Source organism: Gouania willdenowi, chromosome 24, assembly GCF_900634775.1.
Source record: "Gouania willdenowi chromosome 24, fGouWil2.1, whole genome shotgun sequence".
In the NCBI taxonomy this organism is placed as follows: domain Eukaryota; kingdom Metazoa; phylum Chordata; class Actinopteri; order Blenniiformes; family Gobiesocidae; genus Gouania; species Gouania willdenowi.
Window position 1 is genome coordinate 17713850 of NC_041066.1, and position 18499 is coordinate 17732348.

An 18499-nucleotide genomic window follows, 5' to 3' on the forward strand; every position below is an offset into this window, starting at 1 on the left:
TATAACTTGTACTATTTTTCTGCCAAAACTCAAAAAGTAAATAAAGGCAGCAAATAAACGACAACTGACAACCAATCACACAGCGGTAGGATATCACTGACTATTAAAACACTTCTTACTTTCAGGAGTAAAAAAAAACAAACAAAACTAAAAGATGTTGCTTCTGTAGTGTGCATTACAGTTTTGTGTCTAAACCTGCCTTTCTCCCAAAAACCAAAGCTTGAAATTACAGATAATTTTATGTTTGCTACTAAAATCTATTCTTGAATATCACTACAAATATCACAGAAAGGAAACAAACAAACAAAAAAAGGACTAAATTATCATTATTTAATTACTAATGCTGGATCTGGATAGGTTAAAGCAGGGCATGGTAAACCACACCTCCAGCTCTCTCAGCTGAACCGGTACAAATAAGAGCCCTCCTCTTCTGCATCATGCTTCAGAGCTGCAGCCTCCCTTGACTTCTTCTGGAAAACCATCCAACAGGTGGGCCATATTTTTCTCTATACTCTGAAATATAAAAAAAGAAAACTAAAATTTGCGTTTAAAATGCAGAGGAATAAGAGAACTGTGATGTAACCTGAATTTTTGAAACGCATTCAGTTATATATTCAAGCAGCTCAGATTAATTTCGTGTCTGTTGTTCAATCATTTGTTTTTTATGTGTCTTCTTTTGAAATCAGGATTTTGAGGTCATGCATTTTTCAAACAGCATTTGCCACAACAGCTGCGCTCCAGCTCATCTTATCCATTTCCAGCCTGATGCCACATCTAGTTCAGATAAATCAAGTGCAGGCTTACAAAATTATAGTGACATAAAGAAAACACACCCTGAAGATGATTCTTGCAGCGGTAGACCTGCTGGATCAAGTACGATGTGTTTCAGTCAGCTGAAGTTCACTTCACCCAGAGAAGGCACTGCTGGACATCTGTCCGAGGACCTGCGCCCTATTCCTACTTCTAATGCTCACTATGAATGGGACCTAAACCGTGGCCATCAAGCAAAGAGAGTCAGAGTAGAAACTATCATCAAAGGTATGACCAACTGTCCTGATATGGTTACTGATCAGCAAGAGATTAGAAGTGACCAGGAACCATCTTTGCATCAGATACCCATAGAAAGAAGTGTAGACTATAAAAGTCAGGAGACTCGAAAGTATCTTGAGAGACGACTTAAGTACCTCAGACAACTCAGAACAAAGTTTCCTCACACTGCAGGTGGCAGTAAAGAAGACAATTATCCCCCACAGAGTGACGTCTTAACCGATTCCCAAGATGATTTCAAAGCTGATTCAAGGCAAGATCAAATTTGGAGCAAAATGAAGCTAGAAAACTACTTTCAGTCCAAACCAGAACGAGTAAAATTAATGGCAGATGCTTTGAAGTACGAACTCTCCCAAGCTGTGAGCAGGAGCGTGGACTCAATCTTTAAGTGTGCCTCATTTTTACAAACACTTCCAAACCACGTAAAGAGCACAGAGACTCGTGTTGCGTCCCAGTTTAGGCCCCATAAGCAAAGGGAAACAGAAGTCATGCAAACAGACGCTGCATCGGTGCAGATTGCTGATGTTCAAACAGAAGCTTTGTCACTGGTTTTACCAAAGCCTGATATGAATAGATGGAACGACCATCATCAAGAATCTGTCTCCTTGAGTCCTGATGTTGTCCTACATGAAGATCAGGTATCAGAGAGGTTGGATTTGACTAAGGGACCATATATGGGTAAAATCCGATCCAAAGTCAACTCCAGATCTGTGAGAAACTCAAAGACTCCAAGAATATTGGATGCAATGCTTCTGGAGAGCCTGGATTTCTCTCATGTTAAGATCAAGGCTGACCGCCTGGCTACTAACAACATTTACATGCTGAACGTATCCTTTGGAGGGCTGAGTTTATGCTAAGAAGTAGTGATATATCTCCTAGTATACTGTATGTATAAGATGCTGCAACTTTGCAGAAATCACTTTTCAGTAAGTCCTATTGAGTAGATTCATCAATAATACTACTTTATTGTGTTTTAAAGGTCAAGTGTTTTTCCTTAACCTGAATGTTTTTCAGGAAGGTCTGACCACAAACCATCTGAAGAAAGCAAAGCTCATGTTCTTTTACACTCGCTACCCGAGCTCACTGGTTCTGAAGCTGTGTTTTGATGACGTGCAGGTAAGTAAAGGTTTATCAAAATTAGCCAACCAGAAAACCAGCCTTTTTTCCCCCAACCCTGTTTCAATAAAACCTCTGCGGCAGCATCCTGGCTAGAGACATTTCTAACCCAACGCCTAATGACCCATTAATGTCATTAAGACTTTGAAGAGACCTCTTAATTACCAAACATCACACATCTGTACTATGCAGAACTTTGAGGGTTTATCAAAAAAAGAGAAAACACAAACCAGTTGATTCAAAATGTGCTTTATTTTTTTAAAGTCTTGAAACTATTGTAAACTGTTTGCAAACCTTTCCATTATTAAACTCACCTTGCTCTCTCACTCTGCGTCTCGTCCTCAGTTCACACGTTGCATCACGTCACAGCTCATCAAGTGGTTCAGTAACTTCAGGGAGTTCTACTACATCCAGATGGAGAAGTTTGCCCGGCAGGTTGTCAGGGGGGACGTGAGGACTCTGACTGTGGGGAGAGAGTCAGAACTTTTCAGAGTTCTCAACATGCACTACAACAAGGCCAATGACTTCCAGGTAAGGACTGAAGGATAACTGTGTACATTAAATACTTAGGACTGCTTTCCTGAGGATTAGCCACAGACTTTATAATGCAGTGTGTGAACATAGGACCCTGGTCAGGGACCGAGGTTTTTGCCTCTATCCCTTAACTTGATGTTATTCTGCATAGATTTTTCATTTGACTTTTCAGCACCTCTTGGTTATCTAATGCAGTGGTTCTCAAACTCTTTTTTTTTTTTTTAGCTCAAGTACCCCTGTTCTCTTTTTTCTGAATCTAAGAACCCCCTTCCTCCAGCTACGTTTGGCTCAGAATACTATTAAAAAAAACAACTATGGAGCACATTGATGGAATGAATGAGGGTTAACTTACTTAAAGATTCTAACTTTGTAAATAAGTGGACGAAATAGTATTTGATGCCTCATGAATAGATTTTTTTTTTTTTTTTATCATTTCCTGTCATCTCCCACCTATGTATTTTCAGTTCATGTTCTAATAAAGATAATTTTCATCATCTATATTATGATAATCATTTTAAACCAAAAATACATATTTTAAAATCCCTATTTTTTTGCTTTTATTTGATAATTTCCCACTCCTTCTCTCAAGTACCCCATGGAGTGCCGTACCCCCCATTTAAGAAACACTGATCTAATGCATGCAGGTAATGTACAAATATATTTTGATATCAGTATTTCTAATGGCTAATAGATTTTGAGCCTTTAACTATTTTGGTTATTTTTAGATTCAATATTTGTCAAACCATAAATGTCCTGGAATTCTGCAACAAACGCACAACATAATCAGATTTATAGATACAATATATTAAAAAAATGTACAAATGTATATATGTTATAGCGGAAACAAACACACGAGACTGAAGGAAGTGAAATTAATAACTTCAAATTGTTAATGTGGTCCAACCTTAAAAATGTAAAATTTTATAGAATTGTATGTAAAAAAATATGTTTGCAAAGTTTGATCTATCATCCAATATTTCAGTGATTCAACCATTTCTCTGCTGGTCTGTTTTATTATTGCACCTTCCAGCTAATGGAAGACAAAAAGCATTATTGACAGCACAATAGCTAAAGCACTGCTAATATACATGAAATAGAAAAACTTAAATTAAATCTGAAACAGGTAAATGCATGTTTAGATAATGGAGAGAACTCGGATACAATCACACGCTCACATATTCACAACCATAATAATTTAAAATTCAACATCTCCCCACCCCCCGAGAAAAAAGTAGAAGATAAAAGCCCCCCAATATTAACTGTGTAATCATACAATCACCTTTTTACTGAAAGATGGAGCTAATAGGTTTTTTCTATTGCAATATTCTTCTTTTCAACACATTCATTTTGGCTAATATTTAACCTGTCTTTAAAATCTAATACGTGTCCACCACATCAGAGCATCCATTCTGTCCCACAGGAAGATTTAGCAAATGAAAACAGAAAGCATTCATTATTATGGTCATTGAACGGCATATTTATTTAGTTTCTAATAAATGTCGCTGAACACTGCACCTTAGCTGATTAGAAATAGGTTTACTAAATAAAATTATCAACTGTGAGAAGGTTACTTGGATTATTCTTTGAAATAAAACTAGTTTGAAAATTCTGTCTATAGTAAACAAAGGACCTGCATTCAAAGTAATGATTGCTAAAATAAATGTAAATATAGAGGAAATGTGCTTGTAAGTAAATTTCCCCATGGGAAATATATATATATATATCCTAAACATTTGTTGGGAAAATTAAATCTTGAATACTATATTATAATTGAAGTTTGAAGTATGAGATGTAGACGTACACGTATATCTATTATATAACCATTCAAGCACTGAAAGTGGTTGTAAAAAATGTTTGAGATTAACTGTTGATGCTTTTCTATCAGTAAGATTGTCTCTGTATATTTATTTGAGTGGGACAGTGTGTATTAATGTACAGCCAAAGTTGTAAATAAATCAGATTTAGCTAAACAATAATATTCATCCGTAGTCCTATGGCGCAGGAGGTAGAAGCAGACAGAATATTAAAAAGCTAAACATACAAAACGTCACAACAATAGGACAGTGGACATAATACACAGTGACAGTGTAATCAAAAACACAGCAGACATAATCAGACAATACATACTGTATATTACAATCATCCTATTTCAATTCTTGATTATAATGACGAAGCCTGTTCACTACAACAAAATACACACGCACACATTCACTTATACTAGTGCATGAAGAAAAGATTATAAAAACACACATATTTAGTCATTTTTTAAGCAGTTTCTTGAATGAAACAAGGGTGGCTCTGTCTCGGACTACCATGGGCAAAGTGTTCCAGCTTGTGCAACCCTTCACTGACGGTACATTCTGGGCAAAACTGCACTTCACAGTCTAGATCTAGTACTGGTCTCACGGTTAGTTTTTTTTTTTGTTGATAAATTCCTCAAGAGGTGGTGGGGAAAAGCCATTTAATAAAAAGTGGTGTTTCTCTAAGAGACAATGAAAAGACACAGGCTCCTGATCAGGTATCTTAATTGATCTTTTATAGAGTTTCTCAGTTAGCTTGAGTCCAGTAACAGCTGCAAACGACCACAACCACACTAGTGCAGCAGATAACTGAAACCATCTTTCAAATGCGGATACAGGGCACCAAACCTTTTTGGGCAGGAGTATCGGAAGCAAATTTGGTGCTTGTATCCGCGTTTGAAAGATTCCTGTGAAATATTATGTTATCTGCTGCACTACACTGTGAAACAATGATCAATGAGGGAAAATCATACAGTGGCGGTAGGACTTTGCTGCTTCTAGTGTAATGAAAGGATGAATCTGTTAGAAGTATTACATGTAAAAGTTAACTATTAGTCACCTAAAAAATACAGTATTTACATAAGCACAAGATTATATTCAATATTCAGGTTTAAAATGAAAGAGTCACAATAGTATTAAACTGCAATTGCATATAAATATTCTGACCCAGTTATATTACTAAAGAAACTTCAGCAGTTTCTTATTCTATAAGTGTTTCTTTTTCTATAAACATTATCAGGAACTTAGAATTTGCAGAGGCAGACACAAAAAAAAAAAGGAAAACCCACGACTATGTTTTTCTCTTTTACCCATTGTCGTCACAATAGGTCCATCCAGTAAATCCCATCTGATTTATTAGGATGCAATTAAGATTAAATGCATGAAGAGTACAAAAGAAATAATGGAATACAAAATAAAAATTTAATTCTGCTGTTGCAGTGTTCCAACAATTTATATTAAGGGCCACATGATGCCAAAGCCTGTAATCACTTATTAAAATAGAAGTTTAAAAATAGCCTGAAAAGGCTATTCTTTCAGCACATGCACAAACATTCACTCCAAAGTATGAAAAACAGGGAGTTTCAAGGTCTCAGAAACTCTTGAGATTGTGTAGAACCAAAGGGATGTGTGTGTTTATTCTCTACTTACCTTGATTAGCTTGGCCACACACTGATGAATTTATCAATCACAATCTACATTCAAAATCACATTTACACAACCAAGCATGCTAATAGATATTTGTCGTATGGATTCACAGGTCCCTGACAGATTCCTAGAAGTTGCAGAGATCACACTGAGAGAGTTTTACGTTTCTATTTCAACGGGCAAAGACCGTGATCCGTCTTGGAAGAAAGCCATCTACAAGGTCATCTGCAAACTGGACAGTGACGTACCGTCCGAGTTCAAAAGTCATTCTGGTGAAGAACCAAGCAAAATATGCTAATAGCCAGTGTTTGTTTCACTTTAGTGGACTCATTATGGTCATTTCTGTATTATTTGCTGTAGTTTTGAAAGAAAACAACCAGTAAACATGTTGGGATACCATCATCATGATGGTCAGACCAATATCAACGGCGTGAGCATTATGACACAGCATTACAGCTCATTGTGCATCATATATTTATATAGTCAGAAGTGAACTTAAAGGATCCTCTCAACAATTAATGAATTTTAATTAAGGTACTTATTTTTGTTCACAAGGCCATTATAAATGCCAAAAATAACAAAATATAATCTATAACTCAACTACGTAATTAGAATAGCAAAGGCTAAATAGACAAAAATAGACAACAGAGATGAACAAAATAAGTGCCGCACACAGTCAGAAAAAATGTTTATTATTCAGTCAACCTCATTTTTTTTATAATCCATTCTATTAATATACAACAAAACTACATTAGATAGAATGTTACTCAATCACAGAAGTTACTGATTACTGTTTTTAATCAAATGAAATGTTTCTTCTGCTTTCTTCCATACTCACCACATAGACATCCATCCATCAGTTTTTCCAGCATTCCATCTTTTCATGAGCAAGTCCTCCATCAGATGTTTTGTGGACTTTTCAAAAGCAGTTTCTCTCCATCTTCAGTAACTCCAGTAGCTTCTGGTGTGCAAAATTATGGGCTTCGAAGTCCAAAGTCCAAAATAAATGTTGAATCGGTGTTATAAAAGGCATGTTTTGTCTCTTGCTGTGTATCAATAAATATAATTTACCTTTCCATGAAGGCCATTTCTAATAAATGCCACTTTAGGAGTATTTTGAGTATCATCATTGTGCTTCAATGTTTTTTTTTTTTGGGGGGGGATTAATATAAATTCATACCCAGCAAGATGCCACTGGGACAAAGTGCAACTTCTTTGGAGTGACAGTGTTAAACATCTGGTGACATTCACACACACAAATATTAACTCTGAGAACAAAATGTAATTTGTAACCATGAGTGAGATAAGATAGATGATCTAAAGCGCCATCTTTAGCTTAAATCAGCATATTTTCAACATTAGAAACTGATCACGTCTGAATACAAGTGGCTGTTTGATGCATTGACAATCAAAACTTTCCCTAAGCTGTAGATCACAGTACAATGTGACTAATGCAAACAATGTAAGGTTTGAAAAAGATAAGCGGGCATCACACACATACACAAAACAAAACAAAAAATGTTTCCATAAAAATGACACTTTCACACATTAAAGTACAAGTACATCCCCAGCATTTTGCTGACTTGCCACTCAGGGGAATAATAATAATAAAAAAAATGCCTTGATTATGGGCGACGCTCCTAGAGTAGTTAGGACACGCCCAGCCACAGCAGCCCCGCCCACAGCACTGTACATTTCCACATGGAGCTGTCAATCAAAGCTCACTAAAAGTTGTGAGAGGAGGAAACTTAGTCCCTCCACCCATCTTTTATAGGTGGGGCGGGGCCAATAGTGACTGCGATCCAAAATCTCGGCCAATAGTAAAATAAATTGCAATATCCGCTGGCTAACCCATTGAGGGCAACTAAAAACGCTAAATTTAAATACTTAAGACTGGGACTGGATCAATAAACTACTTTACTTCATATCTAATCATATACGTATTCAGCAGAAAAAAAAGTAGTTTTAGAGTGGACTCACTTTAGGCACAAATTTATGCTCAGAAACTGTCAAACTTCACAGCATCCTAACGTGACGTGGAAGATCACTCATTACATATGTATCAGGAAGTGTATTAAAGAGTGGAAGACGATCATCTCTGGTAATGAGCGTCTCTATAATCTGCAGATTGTTTAAAAACATTCATCTTTAGTTTATTGTTTTTACATCATCCACATGCATGGAGCTTAAAATAACTATAAGTTGCTTTGTTAATTGAAAAGCATTTGTTGTAAAGGAAACTTTATTTAACATCCAGTAATTTCAAAAGAACTCTAAGAGTATGGTGGTAGTTTTTAACAGGACACAGAAGATTTCTAATGCTTTGCAATCCCATTGTTTTGCATTGCAACTCCATCACAAACTTTAATCCAACCAGCACCAATAAGATGATATCAGAGATGACATTTCTATGACTCTTTATTGTTTTTCAACTATATAGGACCAAGAAACAACGCTACATGTACACAATACAGTAAGCCATAGTAGTAAAAAAAAAACAAAAGAATGAATCTTAAACCAAAATCATACAAATAAACTACAATGTATATTTAAATGATCTAAAACAAGCTTTTCAAGGACTTGATTGGGTAGATAACCTCAATGTTGGTTTCACCTCAGCGAGCTTCCGTTTTCATATGATGGACATCTGTTGAAGAGAGAAACATGTTATTGAGAGTTCGGCCATGTTTAGGTTACCTCACTTTAAATATTACACAATTTATACATTTATTTATTTAAAGTTTCAAGATAAGGGATAAGACAGATGTGTGTACCGGATATAAGACAGTTAAAAATGGCAGACTATGTATTAAACAAAAAAACCCAACTGGATTACAGGGATCTTATAGTATAACCAAATATTTCAAAATAAAAATGAAAAGGAAAACAAACTCATTCAAACTATCAAAGAACCAAATGAAATTGAGGAATTCACCTAAACTCGCTAACTATCACAGAGGACCACACATCTAACATATGTCTAGTTTACACGATACATAAAAAAAGATATACATACCTTACCAGAGATGGGGATAAGAAGATAATCTTCTTAAAAATACTTAGTGCGGTTGAGAGCTCGTTGTGCAAGCTGACCGCTCTCATCCGTTATTCTTTCCCAGTCCGTTTGACCCACCACAAAACCAATCGCTCGCTTTCGATCGGCCTCTTTTTGCTCCTCAAGATCTGCCCATCGAACCTTGACAGAAGATAACCAGGGTAGGATGTCATGAGGTTGAAAGGGATCGACTAGCGTGCTAAAATTGAAAAAGTACTTAATTTTTCTTTATCTAGGACCTTGACTGTAGGAGAATTTACCCTTTTCTGCCCTGGTTGGGACTTGCGTGTAGCATAGTCGTCTGGCAGCTGAAGGTAGTCCTCCAGGCCTGTGTCTTCACTTTCACGCTTCCTCTTCCCGCCACTACTCAAACCATCCAACCTGTCTGTATAATAGGAAGATAAAGGTTTAGCTCTCCTCTGCAACCACAGAAAACATTTGTCCCCACTTAAAAAACCTGTGCCCAGTATTAAATCTAGAATGTCCTGAAATTCCTATCAAAGCACCTGATATTTTTGTGGGTAAGTAAAAAAAAAAAAAAAAATTATATTTAAATTTGATCTTCTTAGATTGTTGGCATTTCACAGGCTTTGAAACAGCCTTAAAGAGACTTTGCTAATCTTATATCATTTCCTTGTGTCTTGGTGCTGTGTTTAGTTAGTGTTGCCATTGTGAACAGTATGACTCAAAAACACAAGTTTTCAACCCATATGTGAACTTATTGATCAGTAGCTCAAGTTCAGTACAAGTGGATCATGCACCTCAGTAGTGATGGGTATTTATTACATTTGAACCTATACTCAGTACCTATGAGTCTGCATCGGTACTTAAAGCTGCAATATGTAACTTTTTTTGGCATCCATTGGTCAAAAATCCATAATCATCTCTGAGCATATTGTAATCTAAAGTGTTCTGAGTGGACAGTGAATCTATTCCCCTTCTCCTAGCCTTGTAAAATGACACCCTGATTTCAGGAGTGTCCTGGATTTATAAATGTCAACCAATCAGAAATCTTTCTACCAACACGTGTGCTCCATGAGCTGTTTTTGGCGTTACTATTGGCTGCTCGTACCATCGGTAGTAAGTGTAATGACGGACGTCCCAGCAAACAGACAACAGTTACACAGCAAATCAAATGGTAAAAGGCAAACCGAGGTGGCGAAGCAACAGTTTAAAGCCACAAACATACTGAGTAGGAATGGACTGCTTTGTGTGATCATGGATCCCCGTGACTGTGGAGGTTCCGCCCCACACACACACTGGTGTCAGAGAGTGAGTGATAACCGACGAAATAAATCTTGTAAACCAAGAGAAGCTTTTTCAAAGTGAATTAATTTTATAGTCTGGATACGGAGTGATGGTTATCAGTCCGCTCAGAGGAGCAGGCAGCCTAGATCACAGCCCCGTGTGCGTTTGTGGCAAGGAAAACAGTAACTACAGTGATACGTGCATTCATGTTAGAGTCTCTAAAACACCAGAAAAATCTCCACTAACACAAGACACTTGTCACTATGTCTCTATTGAGAAAAAAGTTGCTAAGAGGGCTCACAAAAAATACCGGTATGGGAAGTTGAGTTTTGGTTTCAAAACGGAGCGGAGAGAAAATTCTACAAACTGCAGCTTTAACGGTACCTGTGTGGTAATGAATGGTAAAAATAAAATCTCAAAATGTTGCAATTTACCATTCTTGATTATAAAATAAAAAGCAGCTCTATATGACAGCGCTCTATAGTGTGAGTATTTTACTCGGATTTCTGCAAGAAATCGCCAACTCTTCCACTCCCACAAAGTCACAAGGATGCGTTAAGGTACCGTAACATGGTACCGTTTGATTTTACGTGAATCGGGAATTCGGTCGGTACCTAAAAAAGTACAAAATCCCGTACCCATCCCTACACCTCAGGGAAATCATACAAAATAGTCTTAATATTTAAACCAAACACAAATGATTGGATTTCTTTAGATGGCGTCAAGACATTTGGAGAAAAAAACAAAACAGAGAAACAATGAAATAAATAGACCTACCAAGTTTGGCCTCCGATGTATCCATCTCCCATTTGCTTCTCGGAATGTAGCCCTGCATTACACGAGGAAACACTGAAATAGTTAAAAGTCTGGAGGACTCAGAGGTAAGAGAGGATGGAGACAGCAGGACAGTGGACTTGCTGAAAAGACAGGAAACTGATTCATCACAAGTTTAAAGACAACAATCTGCAGGATGAACTAGGACTCGACGGACACAGTATGCTAATACTAATGCTAACATGCACTTACATCTCGTAGTTTCAAATGAGGACAAACCTTTTATTATTAAAGTCAGCATTTGTTTGTGGTCAATAACAAAAAAAACTGAAATTACTTGTGCTGACAAATGAAATGGTCAATTGTTAAACTTATTTCAGATATACCTTAAATTGTTTACTTTTTTGTTATACATCAGATTTAATTAAATGTTTGTCCTGTAGTTTTCCTGTCCATCTTTCCTGAAATGTAGTATTGAGTAATAAAATCACATCATGCAATATCTCACGAGTCAAAAAGTACGGAAAATGCTCATTACTACATGACGCCTGCAAACTGTTACAGAGAGAAAATGTAGGATAGTTTGGTTTGACCATGACAGCCACCGTACAGTTGCATTAAGGAGCAGCTTGCAGGATTTAGGTAAACAAATTAGTTTCTTTTTATTTCCCTTCCCTGAATCAAAGCAATTAATGTTGGCTTTGGGAACAGGTCCATAATCACTAGATAACCGAGTTAGAGCTGTAATGATCTGGCAGTGAAATCAAACCCTGCAAAGCTTTTATCTGATGTGATACAAAAAGATTTGAAGCTCTTTTTATATTAAACCTGTGTAGATTTGGGAATGTCAACAAACACAGAAAAAAGTAACAGTTAAAATTCATGTCATGTGTTTCTCTTAAAATGTCGCATTTAGAAACCCAATAGGCTCATAACAACCTCATTTTGTCGCTGTTCAGAAATAAAAAGAAAACTTAATCAAGTTATGATCAAAGATTAAGGAGTGAAAATACAAGAGTATTGTGCAAAGGTTCAGAAGAATAGCTGAGGTTGTCAAAAACGACCCCGTCTTATAATTCATGGTATATGTAGATTTACACAGCATATTTAATTATGTTTTTGTGATATTTCAGGTATTTAGACCCCTGGAAGAGTGGATCAGAATATAAAACAAAGCATTCAGTATGTAAATAAACCATTGAACATTTAAACAACAGTCCGGTGGACTCGGAGCGAATCAGGCAGTGCATCTGCAACATTGTTGCATTTTAATTTGGTCTGGTCCATTTTCACACATTTTATTTGCCAAGTGCACCAAACTTTCTGAACGTCACGCAGGTGAAACGGTCGGTCGCCGATTGGACAGAATACTTCAGTCTTCAATGCCGTGACGATGTGGCGCTGCTTTGTCTCTACTGACAGTCGCACTGTCCCGTCTTATATTTGGTCTCTCTTTGTTTTCCAAAAGAAATCCTAAAACTATCCCCGCAGAAAATTCATTAATAATTCAAAATAACCCATAATCACATGATGCCACAACCTGCGATAATGCTCTACATAAACACAGATGACTCCGCTCTGTCTCCACTTGTCAGCGCTCAGAGCCATCTTGTCACCGGTAAGGATATGTAATGTGTGAAGATAGGAGGATATAAACACAGATAAAACAGAGCAGTCAAATGTACAGCCATCGCTGATCATGTGAACAGTTTGGGAAAACAGAGATGACTGAAATAAGTGAATGATGTGGAAGAAATACAGAAGAGAGTGAGGAAATGTAGTGTGTTTTTTTGTGTGCTGACAAAGCGACTCTGAAAATGGATGGATGGATGGATGGGTGGATATTTGTGTGTTACTGCTGGAGCACTGGGTTGTGAATGTGTGCTTGTGTCTGTTACCATGACGACAGGCACGCAGCCGCAGCGGCACTGCGGCTGCTACTGTCACTGATGAAGTTGCTCCGTTACAATTGTGCTTCAATGTTAAGTCCTATATTTGGTCCTGGTTGCTTTCTCACATGGTTAAAGACCGCACCGTGCTTCTCTTGAGCCGAACTGAGACCTACATTTTTCAGAGGACCAGAGTTTAATTATTTGCTCCGCATCAGAGTTTCGGAGTATCCGAGTAGGCGAAGCATGGTGATGAGCAAACAGGTATGTGTGAAAGCACCCTTAAAGCTTAAGTGTTCTGGATTTAAGAGCAGTTTGCTGAGGGAGTCACATTTAATAGCAGTGAGTCTCTTTTACTCAGCGTTATTGTCACATGGTGCAAACAAGATCAGCACTCTGTCAGGCATTACAGAGTTAGCTTTAGATTTCCAAATCAATAATTATTTATCTATCTTGACTAGTTTCACATCAATAAGTTGGTATTTGGTCTTTAACAGACAGCAACAAAATAGGACACAAACTACAAAAAAATACAAAAACAAGTTTTCAGAACTTTAAAATTGACACTATTGGATGACCAGATGGACTTTAACGTGTCTGAACTACATTGGGATCCTTACCTTGCTGCAGCAAGTGCTGCGCCTGATATTTACCATCACGTTAATAAATATTTACAGAATTATTTGCATTTCAGCTCTGTGCACTATCCAAATGCATTTTTTTGTTGCATAGAAATAAACATTCTTTTAAGAAGCCTGATAGTTCTGTTTAAAATATATTTTTTAACTGAACTTATGTAATATTCTAATTTACTGAAACACCTAATGCTTGGTTTTTAATATCTGGAAGCTACAATCATCCACATTTCAAGAAATAAAAGCTTGAAATACTTCACTCTATGTGTGATGAGTCTATATTATATATGGGTTTCACTTTCTGAAACATATGATAAAAATATTGAACTTTTTTTATGATATTCTAATGATAATCTCTTTGATGCAGTTTCTGCCACACCTACATTTCATATTAACTGAGTTTTTTTTTTTTCCAGATCTTTCAGCCAAATGATTATCAGTGACAGCTCTTTGGACTTTCTATGGAGAGTTGTTCTCATTACATTTCACAATGTCACAATAAATACAGCAGTTAGTGTGGGATTTGAGCAGCCAATGGTTCAAATTCTTTAGGCTGTTCAGACAAAATGTGTATGCTTTCTACACTACTCGTCGTTGTTTTAAATCAATTCAGATCTAATAGTGTGAAATGAAAACAAAAAGTCTGTACTTAAAACTTGTGCTGAAAGTTTTCGTCCACATGGGGGGTATAAAATACATCTGGCATTGGAATAGAGCTCCAACGAGACAGAATTAATTTGTAGTTTTTGAGAGATGTAAATGTACATTTACTATTTCCTTGCATACTGCTATAACTATTGACAAAGTCAGAACTTTGAACAAATACTTTAAAACTTCATATTTAAAATGAAAATGAGTTCCTTCAAAACAAATGCTTGATTGTTCTGAAACAGACTGTATCAAAATGTACATGTCTAAGATGGGTGAGAGAAACACATCCAGTGCCTCAGAATTGGTGATGCACCCAAAATGGCCAAAAAGTGCATTTTCGGTTTTTCGGCCGAAACACTCTTCACAGAAACAACCGGCCGAAACAGGATTTGGTGATGACGCGAGCAAACTCTACGGTCTTCACACGCTTGTCTGGATACAGGCCAATGTGTCCGTAGAGTGGCTGTATTTCTTATGTCTTTCGTACATCTTCGAGCCAGAAGTTGAGAAGGAGCACGGAGTGAAAACAACGTAAAGTTAATTCTCAAGTTTGATGTTTCTGCGTCACGTCAACGCCGTAGCTTCATGCAGCCATCTGCATCGACGCATGACGCACACCTCCAAAAAATCCAAACTACGCATCATAAGCATAAATTCAGCTTTAGAGTCTTTCAAAGTTTCACTGAGATCTATTCAGATCCTCTGCACTTCATCGTGACTGTACTTCATCCACGTTATCTTTACTTGAATGTGGGAATAGAGCAGCACGAACAAGAAATGATGCACGCCGCAATAAATGTGGAGAACCTGCTTGGAGACTGAGATGAGCTCAGGAGACAAACAGTGAGAGACTGTCAGGGACAGATTTCACGGTAATAAAGCAAAAAAGCAGCTCTTCATCAACAACCTAAATGCACTTTGCATTTTAATGAAATAACATTTTTAATTTGACTCTCTTTCAGAAGCCCAGTCAGTTACAAGCCTGTACATTATTATTTAATCTATACATAAGTAGAGTCACGTAAACATTGTATTTAGCATTTAATTTTATATTGTGCATCATTGGAATGCATTTTTTAAATGATTTATTCTTTGAAGTATTACTATTAATTAATGCATGTTTTTGGCCTTTGTTTTCTCATTTTCAGGTTTCATATTGGTGCACCCCTGAATGTTTCATTTTTCAGTAATATGGTGTCCAAATAAAAACTGCCTACTTGCAACCTTTGTAGTGCTCATTAATTAAAAATGTAAAGTACATTCAATGAGCAAGATGTAAAAAAAAAAAAAAAAGAAAAGAAGTTTGCATTATTTAAACAAAAGGAATTTTGTCATAAAACAAGGCAAACACGTAGCATGTTTTTGGATTTGATATGAGCCATAGGACACTTCAAACCTAAAGCCCATGGTCTAAAACTTTGCTGTCAGAAAAACATTTGGCTTGTGGGTATTTTGCACAGTTTGTCACAATTAGTGTGAAATACAGTATTATTTGCTTAAATTGACAAATTTAGTGCCATGGTTGACCCAAGAAAACAAGTATAACCTGTTCGTATGCCTATCCTTTTGTTAGCTAGTAATCAAAGGGCTCCAACATAAAGCCGGCCTTCTTCAGTTTGAGCGTAAGCAACAACTTTAATGTTGGCCTGCCAACAGTTACCACAAAGAAACATGCTGGATGGCAACACCAGCTGATAAAGAAGCTACTGAGGTCACTCTAGCTTCATTGAGAGAAAAGGACTGAGCTCTGGTCACTTTGCATTATGAAATTTAGTGAGGAACATGAATGGTCTATATTGAGCAACATAAGGTGAGATCTTGGGCCAAGCAACGCACAGCCAGGAAGCACACAGATGGGTTTACTGCGGTTCACGTATAGTAGCCTCTGAGAATATGTATTTGTAGCCTAACTCAGTGTTTCCCAACCTTTTTTTTGCCTGTTTTTAAAATATGAGTAACCCTTGTCACTCCATTAAAACACCTTGTTTTGTTTTACACATGAGCAAGCTCCTTTTAACTCTTCTATAGCTCAAGCAACAGTAACTCAAACATGTAATTCTACCAGTTACCCAAATTTAGAAAACATTTTTGCCATTTTCAGTGAGTGTGGGGGTACTGGTAAAATACAACAGATGACCATACCTAAAGGTATTCTCAATGATGATTCTAGTTTTAGGGTAGGGTAAGGGGTTAGGGTATTGGTTAAGAGTATTTGTTGAAGTGGGAGAATAAAACAGAGTGGCATTCTTGCATTTTCTCCAACATTCTACTTCTAAAAATCCAACATCTTCAAAGGAGCGACAAGTAATTACTAGCAAAACTAAGTAGGTAAAGACCTCTTTCGTGATATTTCCATCTCATAAATATTAGGGAACTTATTACAAAATATCTTTATTAGAATTTTGTATGGAAAATAAGGCTCCATTTTAGTTGGATTTGGCTTTTACTTCTAATACTTTTTTCACATGTAGTTGCATTATTGTTTTGTTCTATTGATGTTATGTATTGTCAATGGGTGGAATAATTGTCTGGTAGTCAGTAGACACATACAGTGTCAAAAATAGGCATAGAAAAACCCTAAAGAAGATACTAAAAATTAAAAAAAAAAAAACATTAAATTTCAAGCATTCGCTGTAAAGTGTTCGGACAGCCCTGGGGGTACACCTACCCCTGGCCTATGCACTTAATGGAATCATACAAAATATTAAAAAAAGAAGTGTAGTATAAATTTCCAAATCCTTACCATTTCTAGGCACCCCTTTATATTTTCTTAAGAATTGGGGCAATCTTAAAATTCCCTAATGCAGCATTTGATTGACCAAAAAAATAATAATACATATATGGTCATTAACGCTACATAACACTTAAAAGCAGGAAATACAAAATGCAAACAAAAAAATTTAAATAAACTGTGAAAATGAGTGACAACTAAAAAGTTGAAGCCCTTTATGTCCTACCAGATCTCCCTCCTCCTCCTCCTCCTCTTTCTTGGGTTCCTTTGCTTCTTCATCAGGATTAAAGTCTTCCATCTCCACCTAAAAATATAACCCAATTTTGTTTTGGATGAGTTCATCTCCAAGTGAAAGTGAATATTTTGAAGTATCGGGTCCTTTGAGCCTCACCTCTTCAATAGCAGCATCCTGCAGAAGGGACCGGACATCCAAGCGCACCATGTGACGAGGCGATGTCTCCCAGTTGTTGTACATCTGACAGCATAAGAATCAATTTACAGTTAGGAAGCTCTAGACATGATCCTCACTAGCAAAATAAACATCACTTAATTTGACATGAGTTCACTGGTAAAAACCTTAATTATGTCCTTGAGTGAGCGCCCATGAACGTTTCTCTTCGCACATGTCTGAGTCTCGGCTGAAATTTCAGCCAAATACACCTTAAAACGATAGACACAACCTCTTTAGGAAAACAAACAGGATTTCAGGGTGAAATAAAAATGTGAAAAAACAAATCACCTCAAAGCCTTTAGTTTTGGCAGCACTCCAAAACTGATCAAAGTGTTTAACCTTATCATTAATAGTGTCTAAGATGATGAAGGGGAAAAAGCCATCATCCAGAGTTTTCTTAAATGTCTTCAGCATGCTGCTTCTGTAGGTATCCTCCATCTCGGGTTCATACTCGTACTCAAGAACCTGCACGACAAGTAGATCAGATCATTCTTTCTTTAAAAAGGGAATGCACTGAACTTAGCATCTGTTGCATTTTCAGCTCCATCAAGCCCACCTTGGTTTTCACCCTCTTTCCAGTATCTGGGTCTTTTTGTGTTTTCTCAACCTCTGTCATGAAGTAGTCATCCAAAACCAGGACTCTTGGAGGTGCACCCCCGCACTCAACTTCCTTGTCCTTAACGATGTTAAGACATAGTTTGGAAAATATAACCATCGTACTTGTTCTCTTCTTTGTTTTAACGCAATAGTTAAAACAGACACTTTTTCAATTTGTTCTGTACTGTTATTAACGTGACTCCACTCACCCGTATGAGCTTTGCGACATGGCTTTTCCCACTTCCTGGAAGTCCTCTCATTATTATTACAATCTGTATAAATAAATCACTTTGATCAGCTCTCAAATTTTAGAATTGGATATTAA

The 18499-nt window shown here is 36.9% G+C and overlaps 2 protein-coding genes across 7 annotated transcripts in view; one reads left to right on the forward strand and one right to left on the reverse strand.

Annotated features, from left to right (window-relative positions):
* Nucleotides 1-7007, forward strand: LOC114458021 (prospero homeobox protein 1-like). Its single transcript, XM_028440257.1, has 5 exons — nt 1-489; nt 687-1874; nt 2062-2163; nt 2509-2694; nt 6256-7007. The coding sequence occupies exons 2-5, from the start codon at nt 699-701 to the stop codon at nt 6439-6441; spliced, it is 1650 nt and encodes a 549-aa protein (XP_028296058.1). The 5' UTR covers nt 1-489; nt 687-698; the 3' UTR covers nt 6442-7007.
* ylpm1 (YLP motif containing 1) overlaps nt 2490-18499 on the reverse strand; it is a 27106-nt gene continuing 11096 nt past the window's right edge. For 5 of the 6 annotated variants that reach the window (XM_028440256.1, XM_028440253.1, XM_028440252.1 and 2 more), the window contains 10 exons: nt 18384-18446; nt 18134-18253; nt 17866-18042; nt 17703-17786; nt 17518-17601; nt 17353-17430; nt 11224-11275; nt 9459-9583; nt 9160-9339; nt 7242-8790 (listed from right to left, as the gene is read on the reverse strand). In XM_028440256.1, coding sequence (XP_028296057.1) covers nt 9193-9339; nt 9459-9583; nt 11224-11275; nt 17353-17430; nt 17518-17601; nt 17703-17786; nt 17866-18042; nt 18134-18253; nt 18384-18446 — 930 coding nt within the window. In that variant the 3' untranslated portion in view covers nt 7242-8790; nt 9160-9192. Of the gene's footprint in view, nt 2627-7241; nt 8791-9159; nt 9340-9458; nt 9584-11223; nt 11276-17352; nt 17431-17517; nt 17602-17702; nt 17787-17865; nt 18043-18133; nt 18254-18383; nt 18447-18499 lie in introns of those variants that run through there. The other variant, XM_028440254.1, reaches the window with a different exon arrangement.

What these genes read in the sequence shown, in the direction of transcription:
- LOC114458021 (XM_028440257.1), top strand. Translation starts at nt 699, where the DNA reads ATGCATTTTTCAAACAGCATTTGCCACAACAGCTGCGCTCCAGCTCAT. An exon ending in ACAACATTTACATGCTGAAC is followed by an intron (nt 1,875 to 2,061) that starts GTATCCTTTGGA and finishes AATGTTTTTCAG; the next exon opens with GAAGGTCTGACCACAAACCA. An exon ending in TGTGTTTTGATGACGTGCAG is followed by an intron (nt 2,164 to 2,508) that starts GTAAGTAAAGGT and finishes TCTCGTCCTCAG; the next exon opens with TTCACACGTTGCATCACGTC.